This window comes from Notolepis coatsorum, assembly GCF_963971535.1.
Source record: "Notolepis coatsorum genome assembly, chromosome: 3".
In the NCBI taxonomy this organism is placed as follows: Eukaryota; Metazoa; Chordata; class Actinopteri; order Aulopiformes; family Paralepididae; genus Notolepis; species Notolepis coatsorum.
The window spans coordinates 74,928,696-74,946,195 of NC_140167.1; the positions used below are offsets into that span (position 1 = coordinate 74,928,696).

The following is a 17,500-nucleotide window of genomic DNA, read 5'->3' on the forward strand; positions in this document are numbered from 1 at the left end:
GAGCGCTCAGCTGCTCAGAGAAACAGGTCTGTTGACAAAGTTGGGTGTTGAGCCACTGCACTCTGAAAACACATTTCCTAAAGAAACAAAAAGGAAAGTAATCCAGGTAGTCAGTGATCCAGGCCACCAGGCTACCAGGCCATTCTCCATCTACATCACCATGAGCTTCTCCGCTAGTCACAAAGGCTGGATGGTGTTGAAGGCACTGGACAAGTCAAAGAACATAATCCTCACTGAGCTGCGTGGCTTCTCCAGGTGCATGTAGGCTCTGTGGAGCATGTAGATGATGGTCTCTCCAGGTGCATGTAGGCTCTGTGGAGCATGTAGATGATGGTCTCTCCAGGTGCATGTAGGCTCTGTGGAGCATGTAGATGATGGTCTCTCCAGGTGCATGTAGGCTCTGTGGAGCATGTAGATGATGGTCTCTCCAGGTGCATGTAGGCTCTGTGGAGCATGTAGATGATGGTCTCTCCAGGTGCATGTAGGCTCTGTGGAGCATGTAGATGATGGTCTCTCCAGGTGCATGTAGGCTCTGTTGAGCATGTAGATGATGGTCTCTCCAGGTGCATGTAGGCTCTGTGGAGCATGTAGATGATGGTCTCTCCAGGTGCATGTAGGCTCTGTGGAGCATGTAGATGATGGTCTCTCCAGGTGCATGTAGGTTCTGTGGAGCATGTAGATGATGGTCTCTCCAGGTGCATGTAGGCTCTAGTGTTGTCACGATACTGGAATTTCGAACTTCGATACGATACCTTGAAAAGTATCGATGCACCGATGTGAAAATTGTGGCCGATACCGATAACCGATATTAATATTGCTGTTCTGGCCGATACCGATATTTACTGATGTCGATATCTCTGTATAGAAAACACTTTTTTATGATAATCAAATAAAGAGCTATTTTCCAAAACGCATAATTTTTTTACTTTTGTAACTTATTTTCAGAAATGACTGATATTTTGAAACTATTTAAGGCCAAACATGTAAAAAGAAAAAAAAAAGATAAACAAATATATTTTTTTTAATATCGGCCCTATCTTGATATCGGACCGATACCGATGTGTAAAAAAAACTGCCATATCGGCCGATATTATATCGGCGGCCGATATATCGTGCATCACTAATATTCGATACCATTTTCGATACCACAGGGAAAAAGGTTCAATCTTAAAAAATATATATATTATATATATAATATATATAATATATATATATATATATATATATTTAATATATATATATATATATATATATATATATATATATATATATATATATATATATTAAATTTTTTTTATAAATTTTGCTTTTGTTGCTGGTTGATTCTCATCAGCTTCTCTCTGGTACTATAAGAGAAGATAAATATAACACTTTTAAAACCCTGTGTTTATCTTTAGATCACACATTTAAAAATAACTGTTCATCTCACTTCAATCATTTTTATTGCAGAACATGGTATTTTCTCAAGCAGACAAATGTAACACTGTAATCTGTGTTGCATGTACCTTGACGCGTCTATTCTTAACCCAACGCATGTTTGCTTTCGCGTTTTGCTAATCTGATTGGCCACTGCCGTTTCTGGTGCGATCTGATTGGCCACTGACGTTTCTGGTCATGTGACATGTGCGCCCAATCGCGTAACGTGCCCATTTCCGCCTCGACCAGCAGCAAACTACCTAACGCCTACGATCCACACTCTAACCATAACCAACTTCGAAAGAGTGCCTAAGCTTAACCGGCGAAAGAACTTGCCGTCACACGATTGGCGCGACCAGAAACGTCAGTGGCCAATCAGAGCGCAAAACGCGAACGCGGAAGCAAACATGCGTTGGGATAAGAATTTAGGCGTACCTGACAAACTGAACTGTTTGTATTACAGTCATATTCCGACTTAACTGAATGCACATGTGTGTGTGTGTGGACTACTGTACTATTACAGGTATTGAAATAATTGAAATATTTTTATTCAGGCTGCCATTAAAAAACATTGAACCTGTGAGTGCTGGTCCGGCTACCCTGCTTTTTGATATACAGGTATTGAAATAAACAATGCAATTTAAAATAAAATAAAATTATGAATAATTAAATATCGATATTTCGGGAAATGAGTATTGAAAACCGTTTTAAATATTCAGAATCGATATGTATCGATTTTTCGATATTTTTGCCAACACTAGTAGGCTCTGTGGGGCCATGTACAGTAGGTGTTGGCTTCTCCAGGTGTGTGTAGGCTCTGTGGAACATGTAGGTGATGGCTTCTCCAGGTGTGTGTAGGCTCTGTGGAACATGTAGGTGATGGCTTCTCCAGTGTGTGCAGGCTTTGTGGAGCATGAATATAATATAAGTAGTACTTTATTGATTGAAATTCAGCACCACAGATTGCTAACATTCAGTTAGTCAGTCAGTTAGGAGTTAGCTAGCTGTACCCATCATGCCGTTCAGACGGTGTAACAGTTAATAGGCTCCCCTCTCAATACACTACACATTGTAGGTGCTGTTAAAAACAAGGGAAAATAGTTTTTTTTTTGACAAACCGATATTTGTATAAACTAATCGATTTTCTTTTATAATTTAGCAACTATTAGAATATTAGAAAATCTATGCACATTCCTACTAACTTACCAGGTGCTTGTGTTCATTGTGCTGACATCATCTTCTTAGTTAGTGTGTGTGTGTGAGAGAGAGAGAGAGAGAGAGAGAGAGAGATGAGAGAGAGAGAGAGAGAGAGAGAGAGAGAGAAGAGAGAGAGAGAGAGAGAGAGAGAGAGAGAGAGAGAGAGACTCTACACTCCTCCACACAGCAGCCTCTCTACTGGCCTGCCATGTAGAAAGCAGCCCACAGCCATGTGTCTTGTTCTGTGTCTTGTCTGTGTCTTGTCCTTTCTTGTCCTGTGTCTTGTCTGTGTCTTGTCCTGTGTCTTATCCTGTGTCTTATCCTGTGTCTTGTCCTGTGTCTTGTCCTGTGTCTTATCCTGTGTCTTGTCCTGTGTCTTATCCTGTGTCTTATCCTGTGTCTTGTCCTGTGTCTTGTCCTGTGTCTTATCCTGTGTCTTGTCCTGTGTCTTGTTCCGTGTCTTGTTATGTGTCTTGTACTGTGTCTTGTCCTGTGTCTTGTCCTGTGTCTTGTCCTGTGTCTTGTTCCGTGTCTTATGTGTCTTGTTCTGTGTCTTGTTCCGTGTCTTGTTCTGTGTCTTGTTCTGTGTCTTGTCCTGTGTCTTGTCCTGTGTCTTGTTCTGTGTCTTGTCCTGTGTCTTGTCCTGTGTCTTTGTCCTGTGTCTTGTCCTGTGTCTTGTCCTGTGTCTTGTCCTGTGTCTTGTTCTGTGTCTTGTTCTGTGTCTTGTTCTGTGTCTTGTTCTGTGTCTTGTTCCGTGTGCGTGCGTGTGTGCGTGCGTGCGTGCGTGCGTGTGTATAGTACAGCTGACTGCTCTCTGTGACGCAAAATGCTTAGCGCTTCCTCTGCTCTCTGCCTGAGGCCGCTGGTCTGATCAGATACAGACAGTGTAATCCATATGGGAGGGTGAGACTGTCAGCAGAGAGTTTGTGTTTGGCACGAGTGTGTGTCTGTGGATGCATGTGTGTTCGCTTCCCCGTGCATTGATGTATGTGCGCATTGGCGGATGTGCCTTACTGTACGTTCGGATACGGCGCAAAGACAAATATGTCTCGCATTTCTTTGACAGCTTGACAGCTGATAACTATTAAAACTGGCATGCAGACGTGCCGGTGTGTTTGGTCTCAACATTGTTGACATTTACAAAAACGAGACCATTTCTAAATGTAACCTATTCAATAGTTCATAGCAGTGTATTTCATATTAATTGTGAAGATATATCTAGATTTGCTCCATCACACCTGGAGAGGGAGTTGTAATTGCCTGCATTGTATTTGAACATACAGCTAAACATTTGTGCTCTAGTCTCCGGCATCTTTGGTGTGTGCGTGCGTGCGTGCCTGCGCTGTGTGCGTGCGTGCGTGCGTGTGGTGTTTGTGTATGAATGTGTGCGTGTTGTTGGGGAATATCACTGGCACACATAAACACAGCAAATGAAGGAGAAAGTTAATGCCAAGGAGGGGGAGCTGGGTCCACCAGACACCTGGAGAGAGAGAGAGAGAGAGAGAGAGAGAGAGAGAGAGATGAGAGAGATGAGAGAGAGAGAGAGAGAGAGAGAGAGAGGAGAGAGAGAGAGAAGAGAGAGGAGAGAGAGAGAGAGAGAGAGAGAGAAGAGAGAGAGAGAGAGAGAGAGAGAGGAGAGAGAGAAGAGAGAGAGAGAGAGAGAGAGAGAGGAGAGAGAGAGAAAGAGAGAGAGAGAGAGAGAGAGAGAGAGAGAGAGGAGAGAGAGAGAGGAGAGAGAGAGAGAGAGATAGGGTTTAGAGAGATGGGGATAGAGGGTGGGGGATAGAGGGATGGGGGACAGATGGATAGAGGGATGGGGGAATAGAGATATAGAGGGTGGGGGATAGAGGGTGGGGGGATAGAGGGGTGGGGGATAGCGATTTGGGGGGATAGAGGGATCGGGATAGAGGGATATAGGGATGGGGATAGAGAGATAGAGGGTTGGGGGATATATATAGGGATATAGGGATGGGGGATAGAGATATAGAGGGTGGGGGATAGAGGGATATAGGGATGGGGGATATAGGGATGGGGGATACAGAGATAGAGGGATGGGATATCGTGTTGGGGATAGATGGATGGGGGGATAGAGGGATGGGGGGATACAGAGATAGAGGGATGGGGGATAGAGGATGGGGGATACAGAGATAGAGGGATAGAGAGATATAGGGTTGGGGGATAGAGGGATGGGGGATATAGGATAGAGTTTGTGGGATAGAGATTTGGGGGGATAGAGAGATAGAGGGATGGGGGGATATAGAGATAGAGGGATGGGGGATATATGGATGGGTGGATGGATACAGAGATAGAGAGATGGAGGGATAGAGAGATGGAGGGATAGATGGATGGGGATACAGAGATAGAGGGATAGAGATATAGGGTTGGGGGATAGAGTGATAGAGAGATATAGGGTTGGGGGATTATAGAGGGATAGAGAGATATAGGGTTGGGGGATAGAGGGATGGGGATACAGAGATAGAGGGATAGAGAGATATAGGGTTGGGGGATAGAGGGATAGAGTTTTGTTTCTTTATAGTTGTCATACAGAAGTACAGAATACTTTCATACAAAATGCTTCTTACTGTTAGAGAGATATAGGGTTGGGGGATAGAGGGATAGAGAGATATAGGGTTGGGGGATAGAGGTCTAGAGATATAGGGTTGGGGGATAGAGAGATAGAGAGATATAGGGTTGGGGATAGAGAGATATAGGGTTGGGGGATAGAGAGATAGAGAGATATATGGTTGGGGGATAGAGAGAGGGGGGGTGAAGGGGTATTTGTTGCGAGCTGTTTCTGCTGCGTGTGGATCTGTTTCCCCGCTGGCCATATTGATGGAAGGCAGCGCTGTGACTCTTATTGACCGTGGCTTCAGTCTATTGTTTATGGCTGGTGATTCAGTTTGTATCCCCCCTTGCCCCCTCTTTCCAACCGACCAATCCCCTTCCCCCAAGGCTTAGTTCTGCCCCAGTTCCCCTCGCATGGCGAGGGGGGGGGGGGGGTTCGAGATGAGGAATGGAGATGTTTTTCTTTCAACACATTATCATGTAACATTCATGAGCGTTTACGATATATGCCGGGACCAGCATGGGGTGGATCTGCCCTGTGTGAGTCTGTGTGTGTGTGTGTGTGTGTGTGTGTGTGTGTGTGTGTGTGTGTGTGTGTGTGTGTGTGTGTGTGTGTGTGTGTGTGTGTGTGTGTGTGTGTGTGTGTGTGTGTGTGTGTGTGTGTGTGTGTGTGTGTGTGTGTGTGTGTGTGTGTGTGTGTGTGTGTGTGTGTGTGTGTGTGTGTGTGTGTGTGTGTGTGTGTGTGTGTGTGGCGTGCGTGCGTGCGTGCGTGCGTGCGTGCGTGCGTGCGTGCGTGCGTGCGTGTGTGTGTCCTTGTTTTCCTACCAAACATATCCAGATTCTTTTAAATCTTTTTGTGTAGGAACATTGGCATGATAAGTCAGGGGTTAAGATAAGGTTAGGAAAAGAGTAAGGATAGGGTTAGGTTTAGGGTTAGGCATGTAGTTGTGATGTTGGGGTTAGGGTAAAGGGGGAACATTTAAACAAATTAATTTTAAATGGACATTTTCTTGACTAAAACATAATTTACCACTCAGTCAGTATCTATAAACGCATGCGACTGTCTCCCTACACTGGACATATGTCATCAAATTACAGTCTTTGTAGGTTGTTGCTTGACGATTAATTAGTGGCTTTGTGGGCTCATAGAATGTTGTTTATGTTCAAATTAGTTTTACTTATTAAATGTATAGGCTTACAGCTGTGATTCAGAAAATTTACCCATATCCCATTAACATCACCATGGGTCCTGTCATAGTGTTCTCATATCTTGACATCAACATACAATATACATTAATTTAAAAGACCAGCCAATTCACCATATTCACACGGCACCGCCTCCTAGGGATGGGTACCTTTCACATTTGAACCGATACCGGTACCGGTACCGGTACCTGTGAATCGATACCGGTACCCAACGGTACCTTTTTTCGGTACTTTAGTCTCAAGAAATTTAATTTACCTACCTCAGTCGTAAAAAAAAAAAATCCAAACTTCAAATAACTACAATTTCGACAGTTTTCGGCTTGTCATTGCTCCGACTGCTTTGTTGTTGAATCAAGTCAAATCCTAGGTAAGCATATATTGTGCGTGTGAACGTTGACATGAAGAAAAAAAAAGTAAAAAAAAAAAAAAAGGGTAAAAAAAAAATTAATACAAAATATTTTTTTTATTTTGTTTTAATTTTTTTTCGGTTTCTCACTTGATTCGATACTCGGTAGTACCGACGTGTTTCGGTTCGGTACCTCAAAAGTACCGAATTCGGTACCCATCCCTACCGCCTCCAGGAAGAAGAGGATAAACAACCAGTGCGTATCTGGAATACTTTAAACATGGAGGATACGTTTACAGAAATGAAACCCACCAAGGTGCGACTTCCAAATGTAGTTTATTTCACAGATATGTGTTTCCTTGCGTATTTCTATGAAGTGATTGCATTTACTGTAACGTTACTGTGTGATACTCACATGAAGGACCTGTTTTCTCTTTGGCAAATGATAACCCTGAATCTGTGATTAACGTTGCTTGCTTGTTGACATCTTACTTATAGGGATGGTAAAAACGTACACAATTACTATTCGATAGTCACTGGGAACTATTCGATTAATAGCAAGCTAGCTGGCTGCTGTCATTGCTAACAGCTAGATATTTTGGAGTTGCAGCAGGCTAACGTTATATTCAGGACAAAAGCATTAATTCCGAAAGTTACATTGTTGATGCTTGAAATGTCCCACGCTAAAGTATGGTTTTATTTTTACTTAATAGCGAACGTGAGATAATCAAATAAGCGAGCTAGCTGGCCGCTGACATTGCTAACAGCTAAGGCTAGCAGACGTAGCTAGCGTATTTCTGGAACAAAAGCATTCATTCTGAATGTTACATCACTGATGCTTGAAATTTGTGAACTTAGTGAAACAACATGGCAAATATACAAAATCAACACCTCCAGTCTCTCTTTCTTCATATTTATTTTCTGTTCTCCCAGCTGTTAACAGAAATTTTTTAGGGGCACATTTTTTAATAACTATTTTACCATTATAGTAGGGCTGGGCGATATGGCCTCTAAATGATATCGGGATATTTTTTGGCCATATCACGATACACGATATATATCGCGATATTTTGACATTTCCTCTAAAGCACTTAAAAATGCTTGATTTAACCCTTTGATGCATACAGTCACGCCAATATGATGATTATAATAAGTCCCTGCAACATATGTTTGCATTATTAAACCATGAAGATGCTTTAAAAAATAATTTAATGAAAATGTACTAAGAGTAGTCTACTGACACACTAATAAAAAAAAGTATTTACATCTAAGACCATTTATATAAAAACTCTTGGGTGCCTTTTTTTTTGCACAGTACTGTGTTTTCTATCCACTTTAGCCAAACACACACAGACATATATATATATATATATATATATATATATATATATATATATATATATATATATATATATATATATATATATATATATATATATATATATATACACACACTACTGTGAGAAAATAATAATCACACACAAAGGGATAATGGCTTATAGCAGACTTAATGATTTTAGAATATTTCAGATAATGAAATTAAATGTTTATATCATCACCTATCCAGTTAGTATTTATACTGTCTGTCTGTAACGTTTGGCTACTTTAAATCATTGAATGTAGAGAGAGAGCGAGAGAGAGAGAGAAGGGGGGCGATAACGAACGAGAGAGCCAGCCACCCCCCTTCCCCCCCCTCGGGTTTTGTTCTAGGTTCGCGTTTTGATCGTCTAAGCTGCCGTAGGTGATGACGTCACACTCAAATGTAAACAGGAAGAGTTTAACACATGGAGATCGAAACTGGATGATATACAAAAACGAATAACCAATAAATATGAAGTTATGTTTAAACTTCTGTTGTCAAGCGTTGTCAATATAACCCACCCCTTTCCTCACGAATGGAACTAGTGTTGTGGAGTCCGCTTTGACCGTTTTCCAGGGTTAGCAGCAGCTAACGCTAGTTAGCTTAGCATAGTCCTAATGGATACCTTGTGTCATACCTTGCAGTCATATTAGCAGCTAACGTTAGCCCATTGCTCGTGTCAATTAAATTGCATGATATTAAAGGTCCGCGCTGGTCTGTCTAATGAAATTACAACCGCAACATTATGTTGCACTGTACTACAGCCCTGGTTGTAGGCTAATGTTTTACTATTTTTTTTATCCAATTTGTATGGATTCATTTAGGAGTGAAATGCGAATGAAGGGTTGAAATCACTACTCGCAAGCTTGCCCCCAGATATTATTTCCCACTCGCACCGGCCAAATTAGGGGGCAATTTGCGATCATCTCGTCGCAGTGTACAGCCCTGCAGGTGCTTGTGTTCATTGTGCTGCCATCATCTTGTTTATACAGTATGCTTTACTCACAAGTGTGTGAATTGACCTGGATACGAAGTGTCCATAGCACAAAATAATATTGTTTCTAAGAGATGAATCGCATTTCAAATGAGTTGCTAGGTGCATACAGGGGGAAACACTGACCGCTCCTCTGCAGCTCTGGCAGTTTCCTGGCCAGAGGTTGGATTGTATTGAAAGCAACTCCCAATATCAACAAATGCAATCTTTGCCAGAGTTCTGGGCATCTCCGGGTGTTGACAGATGCCATGAGTCATCATGATCACTCATCACTCATGTGTGGGTGGTGAGCAAACTGGTAATCTCCGTTCACAAAATTACCTCTCTTTTTGCTGTAGCAGCCTGTGGCTTTACTGACTCACACACAGACAGGAACAGTCATGGAATTAAAACAAATTATATACGTGTGTATTCACTATGCACTATACAATTTGCACACATAAATAATGGTTGACTCATTGACTGTTTCATGACCATCTTTCTATAAATTCAGCAATTTTGTATCTCATCTGTTATTATTAGTGGTGGGACTCGATAAAAATTGTTAATCAAATTAATTCGAGACTTTATAGTTAATTAATCAAAATTAATCACATTTGAATCGCATATCAATATTTGATGCGAAAAGCTAAATGTTTCAATTCAAATGAATTTTGGTATACGAGTGAATCAATGAATATAAATTATACATGCGTTTAAGCAGCAAAATCCTGTATTAGCTACTACACAGACCAACAGATCAATGAACAAAGTGCAGCAATTTTAGGAATAATATATTTTCCCCTCCCTATCTCTCTTACTCTCTGTCTCCCTTCTCTTCCCCTCTCTTAATCTCTCTCTCTGGCTGCGTCCTCATTTCTTGTATGTACAGTATGTGTAGTATGTATCATAATACATATAGCTTACTGTTCAGTACATGGCGTGCAGTATGTGTAACATACATACAACATACTAGAACACCCAGGAGGAAGTTGTCGTAACACCAGATGAAGAAAACAGTTCAGTCACTTGCTAGCGGTGCAATCAGGAAGAACAAAAAACACACAAATTCGGCTTCTGTGGGCGGCTTGTTAGTGGTCCAACCAGTAGCTTGTTATCAGTCCAACCAGCAGCTTGTTAGTGGTCCAACCAGCATCTTGTTAGTGGTCCAACCAGCAGCTTGTTATCAGTCCAACCAGCAGCTTGTTAGCAGTCCAACCAGCAGCTTGTTAGCAGTCCAACCAGCAGCTTGTTATCAGTCCAACCAGCAGCTTGTTAGCAGTCCAACCAGCAGCTTGTTATCAGTCCAACCAGCAGCTTGTTAGCAGTCCAACCAGTGGCTTGTTAGCAGTCCAACCATCAGTTTGTTAGCAGTCCAACCAGCAGCTTGTTAGCAGTCCAACCAGCAGCTTGTTATCAGTCCAACCAGCAGCTTGTTATCAGTCCAACCAGCAGCTTGTTAGCAGTCCAACCAGCAGCATGTTAGCAGTCCAACCAGTGGCTTGTTAGCAGTCCAACCAGCAGCTTGTTAGCAGTCCAACCAGCAGCTTGTTAGCAGTCCAACCAGCAGCATGTTAGCAGTCCAACCAGTGGCTTGTTAGCAGTCCAACCAGTGGCTTGTTAGCAGTCCAACCAGCAGCTTGTTAGCAGTCCAACCAGTGGCTTGTTAGCAGTCCAACCAGCAGCGTGTTAGCAGTCCAACCAGTGGCTTGTTAGCAGTCCAACCAGTGGCTTGTTAGCAGTCCAATCAGCAGCTTGTTAGCAGTCCAACCAGCAGCTTGTTAGCAGTCCAACCAGCAGCATGTTAGCAGTCCAACCAGTGGCTTGTTATCAGTCCAACCAGCAGCGTGTTAGCAGTCCAACCAGTGGCTTGTTAGCAGTCCAACCAGCAGCTTGTTAGCAGTCCAATCAGTGGCTTGTTAGCAGTCCAACCAGCAGCATGTTAACAGTCCAACCAGCAGCATGTTAGCAGTCCAACCAGTGGCTTGTTAGCAGTCCAACTAGCAGCTTGTTAGCAGTCCAACCAGTGGCGTGTTAGCAGTCCAACCAGTGGCGTGTTAGCAGTCCAACCAGTGGCGTGTTAGCAGTCCAACCAGTGGCGTGTTAGCAGTCCAACCAGTGGCGTGTTAGCAGTCCAACCAGTGGCGTGTTAGCAGTCCAACCAGTGGCGTGTTAGCAGTCCAACCAGTGGCGTGTTAGCAGTCCAACCAGTGGCGTGTTAGCAGTCCAACCAGCAGCTTGTTAGCAGTCCAACCAGTGGCGTGTTAGCAGTCCAACCAGTGCCTTGTTAGCAGTCCAACGAGTGCCTTGTTAGCAGTCCAACGAGTGCCTTGTTAGCAGTCCAACCAGCAGCTTATTAGCAGTCCAACCAGTGCCTTGTTAGCAGTCCAACCAGTGACTTGTTAGCAGTCCAACCAGTGGCTTGTTAGCAGTCCAACCAGTGACTTGTTAGCAGTGCAACCAGTGACTTGTTAGCAGTCCAACCAGTGACTTGTTAGCAGTCCAACCAGTGGCTTGTTAGCAGTCCAACCAGCAGCTTGTTAGCAGTCCAACCAGTGGCTTGTTAGCAGTCCAACCAGCAGCATGTTAGCAGTCCAACCAGTGGCTTGTTAGCAGTCCAATCAGCAGCTTGTTAGCAGTCCAATCAGCAGCTTGTTAGCAGTCCAACCAGCAGCTTGTTAGTAGTCCAACCAGCAGCTTGTTAGCAGTCCAACCAGCAGCTTGTTAGCAGTCCAATCAGCAGCTTGTTAGCAGTCCAATCAGCAGCTTGTTAGCAGTCCAACCAGTGGCGTGTTAGCAGTCCAACCAGTGCCTTGTTAGCAGTCCAACGAGTGCCTTGTTAGCAGTCCAACCAGCAGCTTATTAGCAGTCCAACCAGTGCCTTGTTAGCAGTCCAACCAGTGACTTGTTAGCAGTCCAACCAGTGGCTTGTTAGCAGTCCAACCAGTGACTTGTTAGCAGTGCAACCAGTGACTTGTTAGCAGTCCAACCAGTGACTTATTAGCAGTCTAACCAGTGACTTATTAGCAGTCCAACCAGCCAACCAGTCCAACCAGGGATGATACGTTTTTGAATAACCCACAAGGAGCCATGTGAGAGGTATATTGGGAGCTATTGATGTATTCTGTCTTCTAATTAATTATCTCTCTCTCTCTCTCTCTCTCTCTCTCTCTCTCTCTCTCTCTCTCTCTCTCTCTCTCTCTCTCTCTCTCTCTCTCTCTCTCTCTCTCTCTCTCTTCTCAGTGAGTTTTGAGGACTGTGGTGAGGGCAGCGTTCTGTTGGAGGTGGGTGACGCCGCAGACTTCCTGGTGGCTCAGGGGGGTGTGGTCTACACCCGCCGCGCCCTCCGCCTGGTGGATAGGAACAGGGCGTCGCTAGTAGTCCATGCCCGGGACACTGAGACCAAGCAGGTGTGGACGATGCACGTCCACTTCATCATCAGATCCGATGGCAAGGGACAAGGCTCAAATCAGGTAAAGAATTAAACAAAACACAGAACACAGAGACAGGCAGGTACATTAAAAAAATAAATCATTTAGCTGACACTTTTATCCAAAGCGACATACAAGTTCTGTAGTCAGCAGGAAGGGCACAACTCCATCAGCTGAGTAACAATGGACCTCATTCACCAACATTGTCTTAAGATTTCTCTTACGACAACCTCCTTGGAAGGTCGTAAGAAAAAACCGACGACAATTACCCCCGGATTCACCAACACGTGGAGAGGTTGTCTTAACTTGCCACATGATCACAGCTGCGAACCCCTGAATGATGGTACGTCACTCATTCACAAACTGGGGAGCACGTTCCCATTTACTTCATACAGACACGCCCCTCCAGCTCATTATAATGCGAGGGCCGTGCGCAAAACAAGGGTCGGCATTGCCCCGTATTCAACAGGTAGGGAGGAAGCGCTTTGCAACAGATTAGATTAAAATATGCCCCAATCACGTTTTTTGCCACCGATACCGATCACCGATCGTCTATGAGCCATATCGGCCGTTTTATATAAATAAAAAAAAAAGTATATATAATATATATATTATATAATTATACTTGTAGTTGTATTATCTGCGAGACATCGCCACCACGCAACAAGTCAAAATGCTCGCTATCTGCAAACAGCTCCACTGTCTGTGTGTATACTCTGCTTTGGTCAAATCACATCCAGGGGATCATCCCTATGTTCCCCGGGTCCTATGTTCCCCGGGTCCTATGTTCCCCAGTTGATTGATTAATTGATTGAACATTTTATTAATTTTTATTATTTTATTAATTATTAATGTCCGCCTTGTTTCGAACTGGTTAAGCTTAGGCCCTCTTTCGAAGTTGGTTAAGGTTAGAGTTTGGAATCAGGGCTGGTGGTCTAAATTAATAGGATTAATTTTCAATCAATCAATCAATCAATCGGGGAACATAGGACCCGGGGAACATAGGACCCGGGGAACATAGACATGCTCCCACATTCAGCATGCCATCTTCGCAGTGTTGTTGTGAAGCATGATAGCTAATTAGCCAATGTTCAGCTGCAAAAATGAAAAATGTCAATTATGTTATAAGACATTGATATCAGGAGCTATCTGTAGCTACTGCTAGCCGGCTATATGACGTTAGACAATGCATCATGTATTAAAATAAAGTGAACTATTTAGTTTACTGGGTCATTTCGTTAAAACAGTGAGCTAACGTGAGCTAACGTTAAGGTCTCATGCTGGCGCATCCCTATCATTCTTAAACTGAAATGCGCATTTGTTGATATCAGGAGCTATCAGTAGCTAGCCAGTTAAACAATGCATCATGTGTTAAACTAAAGTGAATAGTTGACTGTGTAGTTTTGTTTAAACAGTAACGTTAGCTAGGTAGTTAACGTTAGCTCACGAGCGATAGCTAGTTAGCCAATGCTAGCCAGCACAACTAATGCCAAACTGATGATATCAGACGTTGATATCAGGAGCTATCAGTAGCTAGATAACATTAGACAACGCCTCATGTATTAAACAAAAGTGAATAGTTGACTGGGCCATTTTGTTTAATGCTTGTTATGTTGAAAGAGGAGCTCTGAGGTGCTCATCCACTCGACTCTTGCCGTAACTTCAACTTCAAACTTCAAATTACTTTATTTTCCTTTCGGAACTTCATTTGTGCAGTGGTTGAAAGACAAACATACAGTAACAATACATAGACACTCACCACTATATATAAAAAAATTGTTAAAACTACAATAAAAAGACCACTATATAAAAAAACACCAACTACATTAAAACTACAGTACTTAAAGCATGATATATTAAAAACCATGTGGAGCAGTTCTGTATGTATATAAATAATAAATAGGTACATAGTATGTGTCCATCAGGTGGAAGGGGGAGTCTATTTTAAGTAGTCCAAAGGGTTTGTTGACATGACGGGTCTGTGAGGGGGAGGAGGAGGAGGAGGGGCAAGACGTGCAGCAGCTGTGTGGCTGTGAGAGAAGAGCGAGTGAGAACTCCGCAGAGAATTGGATCATGTTTTCCATGTCATCGATCGGTTTTCACGATCGGCGAAAATAAAGCATTATCGGAATTCACCAATCTCATATTTATACTGAATATCGGCCGATACCGATCGCTGGCCGATCGATCGGGGCATCCCTATTCAAATGTATTGTCATCATACAGCACACTATACCTAGAGTGGAATAGACTGTAGGAGAGGAGAGGGGAGGGAGGGAGGAGAGGAGAGGAGAGGAGAGAAGAGAAGAGGAAAGGAAAGGATGGTACAGAAAATTGGAATAAACGTGGGTGTGCCCTGGTGGTAATTATTTTTCCATACTGAACGTATATTTTTGTATATTAAAAGTATATTTCTACCCATATATAAGTATAACCAAGAGTATACTTGCAATGTATTTTTGCTTTCATGTACTAATTCAAAGCATATGTTTACTATGATAGTCATTAACCTGTTCCACCCATGGAATATTTTCGCCTAAAATATATACCTAGGTAAATGGAATATTGCTCCACTTCTACAAGGTTCTTTGCATATTCTTGATATCTAGGGACATCTATGGACCTCAGGGAATGTATTCACAGTGTCAGAAATATTTTGTCTATTACTAGGCTTGCTTAAATTGTGATGAAACAAAGGAGAATATGAATTATGATTTTTCTTTGCATCTTTGACAGTGAATAACACCATGATAATAATGACCAAACTTTAAAAACTGCCACTGATCTTGTTCAATACCCTCTTGAGATCATGTGTAAAAAAAATCGAAGGAAATTAATAAAGGGAAGATGATTAAACCGAAGGTTCTGTAGATACAGTACTGAATTCTCCCATCCGGACCAATGCAATTTGAAATATTATTATAGAATATTATGCTTATAAATTACCTTATTATAGCCATTTCGCACATTTATATATATATACATATATTATCTTTCAAATGCCCGAGTTCAATTTGGATTTAGTATCACCAGGCGTGAATAAGAACAGATAATGATATCTACTGTAATTTACTGTACCTTTTTATTTTCACCACAGTGCAACCATTTTGAAACTAATTTCAGATCTAATTGTTGCTACATGCTAACAATAGGGAGGAGAAACTAACTGTGTTTCAATATTTGTCAAAAATGTTACCTTTTGTGGCTTATTATCCAGAATAATAACAGTTATTGAAATAATTCATTCAGAACGCTGAACTTTGAACCCCCACAGAACCTGCCAGGAAGCGTGTATCACTTCCGCAACGGATTTAGTCGGATTTCGGTTTCCGGGTTCGCCTGATTGGCCGCGACGGCCACGTGACACGCCGTGGCACGCCCCCGCGGCAGCGGCAGACTTCACTGCCGCTTTCCCACTTCAACGCCAGAGCAATATTGTCGCGCCATCTAATAATATTGTCGCGTTGTGGAAAGCAGGATGAGAGAGCGTAGATTTCAGTGTGTATCATTTAATCATTTATCATTTAACAGCTGTTTAATGCTCACTTTTCCCACTTCAATGACAGAGCTGCTGTTTAATAATATTGTCGCGTTGTGGAAGGCAGGATGAGAGAGCGTAGATTTCAGTGTGTATCATTTAATCATTTATCATTTAACATTTGAAAGGCATACATTGTTGTCATACAGAAGTACAGAATACTTTTATCCAAAATGCTTCTTGTTACTGTTAGAGACTGTGCTAGACAAGATAAGTATGAAATAAAATAGTATAGCATGTAAAATAGAAGTAAAAATAGAGGTCACGCTGTTCAGTATAGACATATGTACAATATTCGATGCAGAATAGAAGTAACTGAGTTACCATACAATATACTATGCAATGTACTAATATACAATACGGCTCACTTTTCCCACTTCAATGACAGAGCTGCTGTTTAATAATATTGTCGCGTTGTGGAAAGCAGGATGAGAGAGCGTAGATTTTATGCTATACTATTTTATTTCATACTTATCTTGTCTAGCACAGTCTCTAACAGTAACAGTAAGAAGCATTTTGGATAAAAGTATTCTGTACTTCTGTATGACAACAATGTATGCCTTTCAAATGTTAAATGATAAATGATTAAATGATACACACTGAAATCTACGCTCTCTCATCCTGCTTTCCACAACGCGACAATATTATTAAACAGCAGCTCTGTCATTGATGTGGGAAAAGTGAGCATTAACACTTTGATTGCCTACGGTTAAATTCATGATATACCATCCGTTGCCAGCTCTATTTAACATGGAGAAGTTCCCCTTCTTTGCAGGGCTATAACTTTTTAAATTATATTGCTAGATTGCCATTATTAGGGCCCATTCAAGGTCCTATATGTATTGTTCATGGTGTAGCAACGTTAAACTTTTTCATTCACATATTCATACTAAAATATGGTCTAAAGTATAAGTATGTTTTCATCTCTTTCTGCAGCTTTCTCCAGAATGTGATTTATAGCCCCAAATGCATTATATTGATGATGAAATACAGTTTGGTAGGAATCTGTGCGAGATAAAAAATTTCAATTGGACGTACTTCTAGAATTTACTACACGTCATCTGATGTTGACCGGATGGGCGAGGGGGCGTTTATAATTCCGTGGGCAACATTATACCATTCATCTAATGTGGGTCATATGTTCATCATAGCAGTTAGTAAAGAACACGTTAGAATATAACGCTAAAACTCACCCCAGTCTCCTCGGGCCGTTGGGCGATCAGCGTGGAGTAAACAGTTTTCAATCATGGGATGTCGAAATACCGGATCTATTTCCAGGTTGTATAATAGTATATACGTCCAAATCATGTTGTTTTTTCGAGTTATTTCCACCGATCGATGTTCACTGTGTGAAGACTGAGTCTCTCTAACATTAGCGAGTGCCCGGACCACATATGGAGTGAGTCCTGCCGGGTTAAAGGTTGACATCCGGTTTTTCGATCTGCCGATCGGCCACCAGATGGCGCTC

General features: G+C 42.1%; 1 protein-coding gene across 1 annotated transcript in view; it reads left to right on the top strand.

The window, feature by feature from the left end:
- The window catches only part of LOC311224570 (cadherin-2-like), a gene marked incomplete at its 3' end in the record, with an annotated part of 162,386 nt that overhangs the window by 63,859 nt on the left and 81,027 nt on the right, over positions 1 to 17,500 (top strand). Inside the window, exon 3 of the mRNA XM_084309605.1 lies at positions 12,307 to 12,536. Coding sequence (XP_084165731.1) covers positions 12,307 to 12,536 — 230 coding nt within the window. The remainder of the gene's footprint in view (positions 1 to 12,306; positions 12,537 to 17,500) is intronic.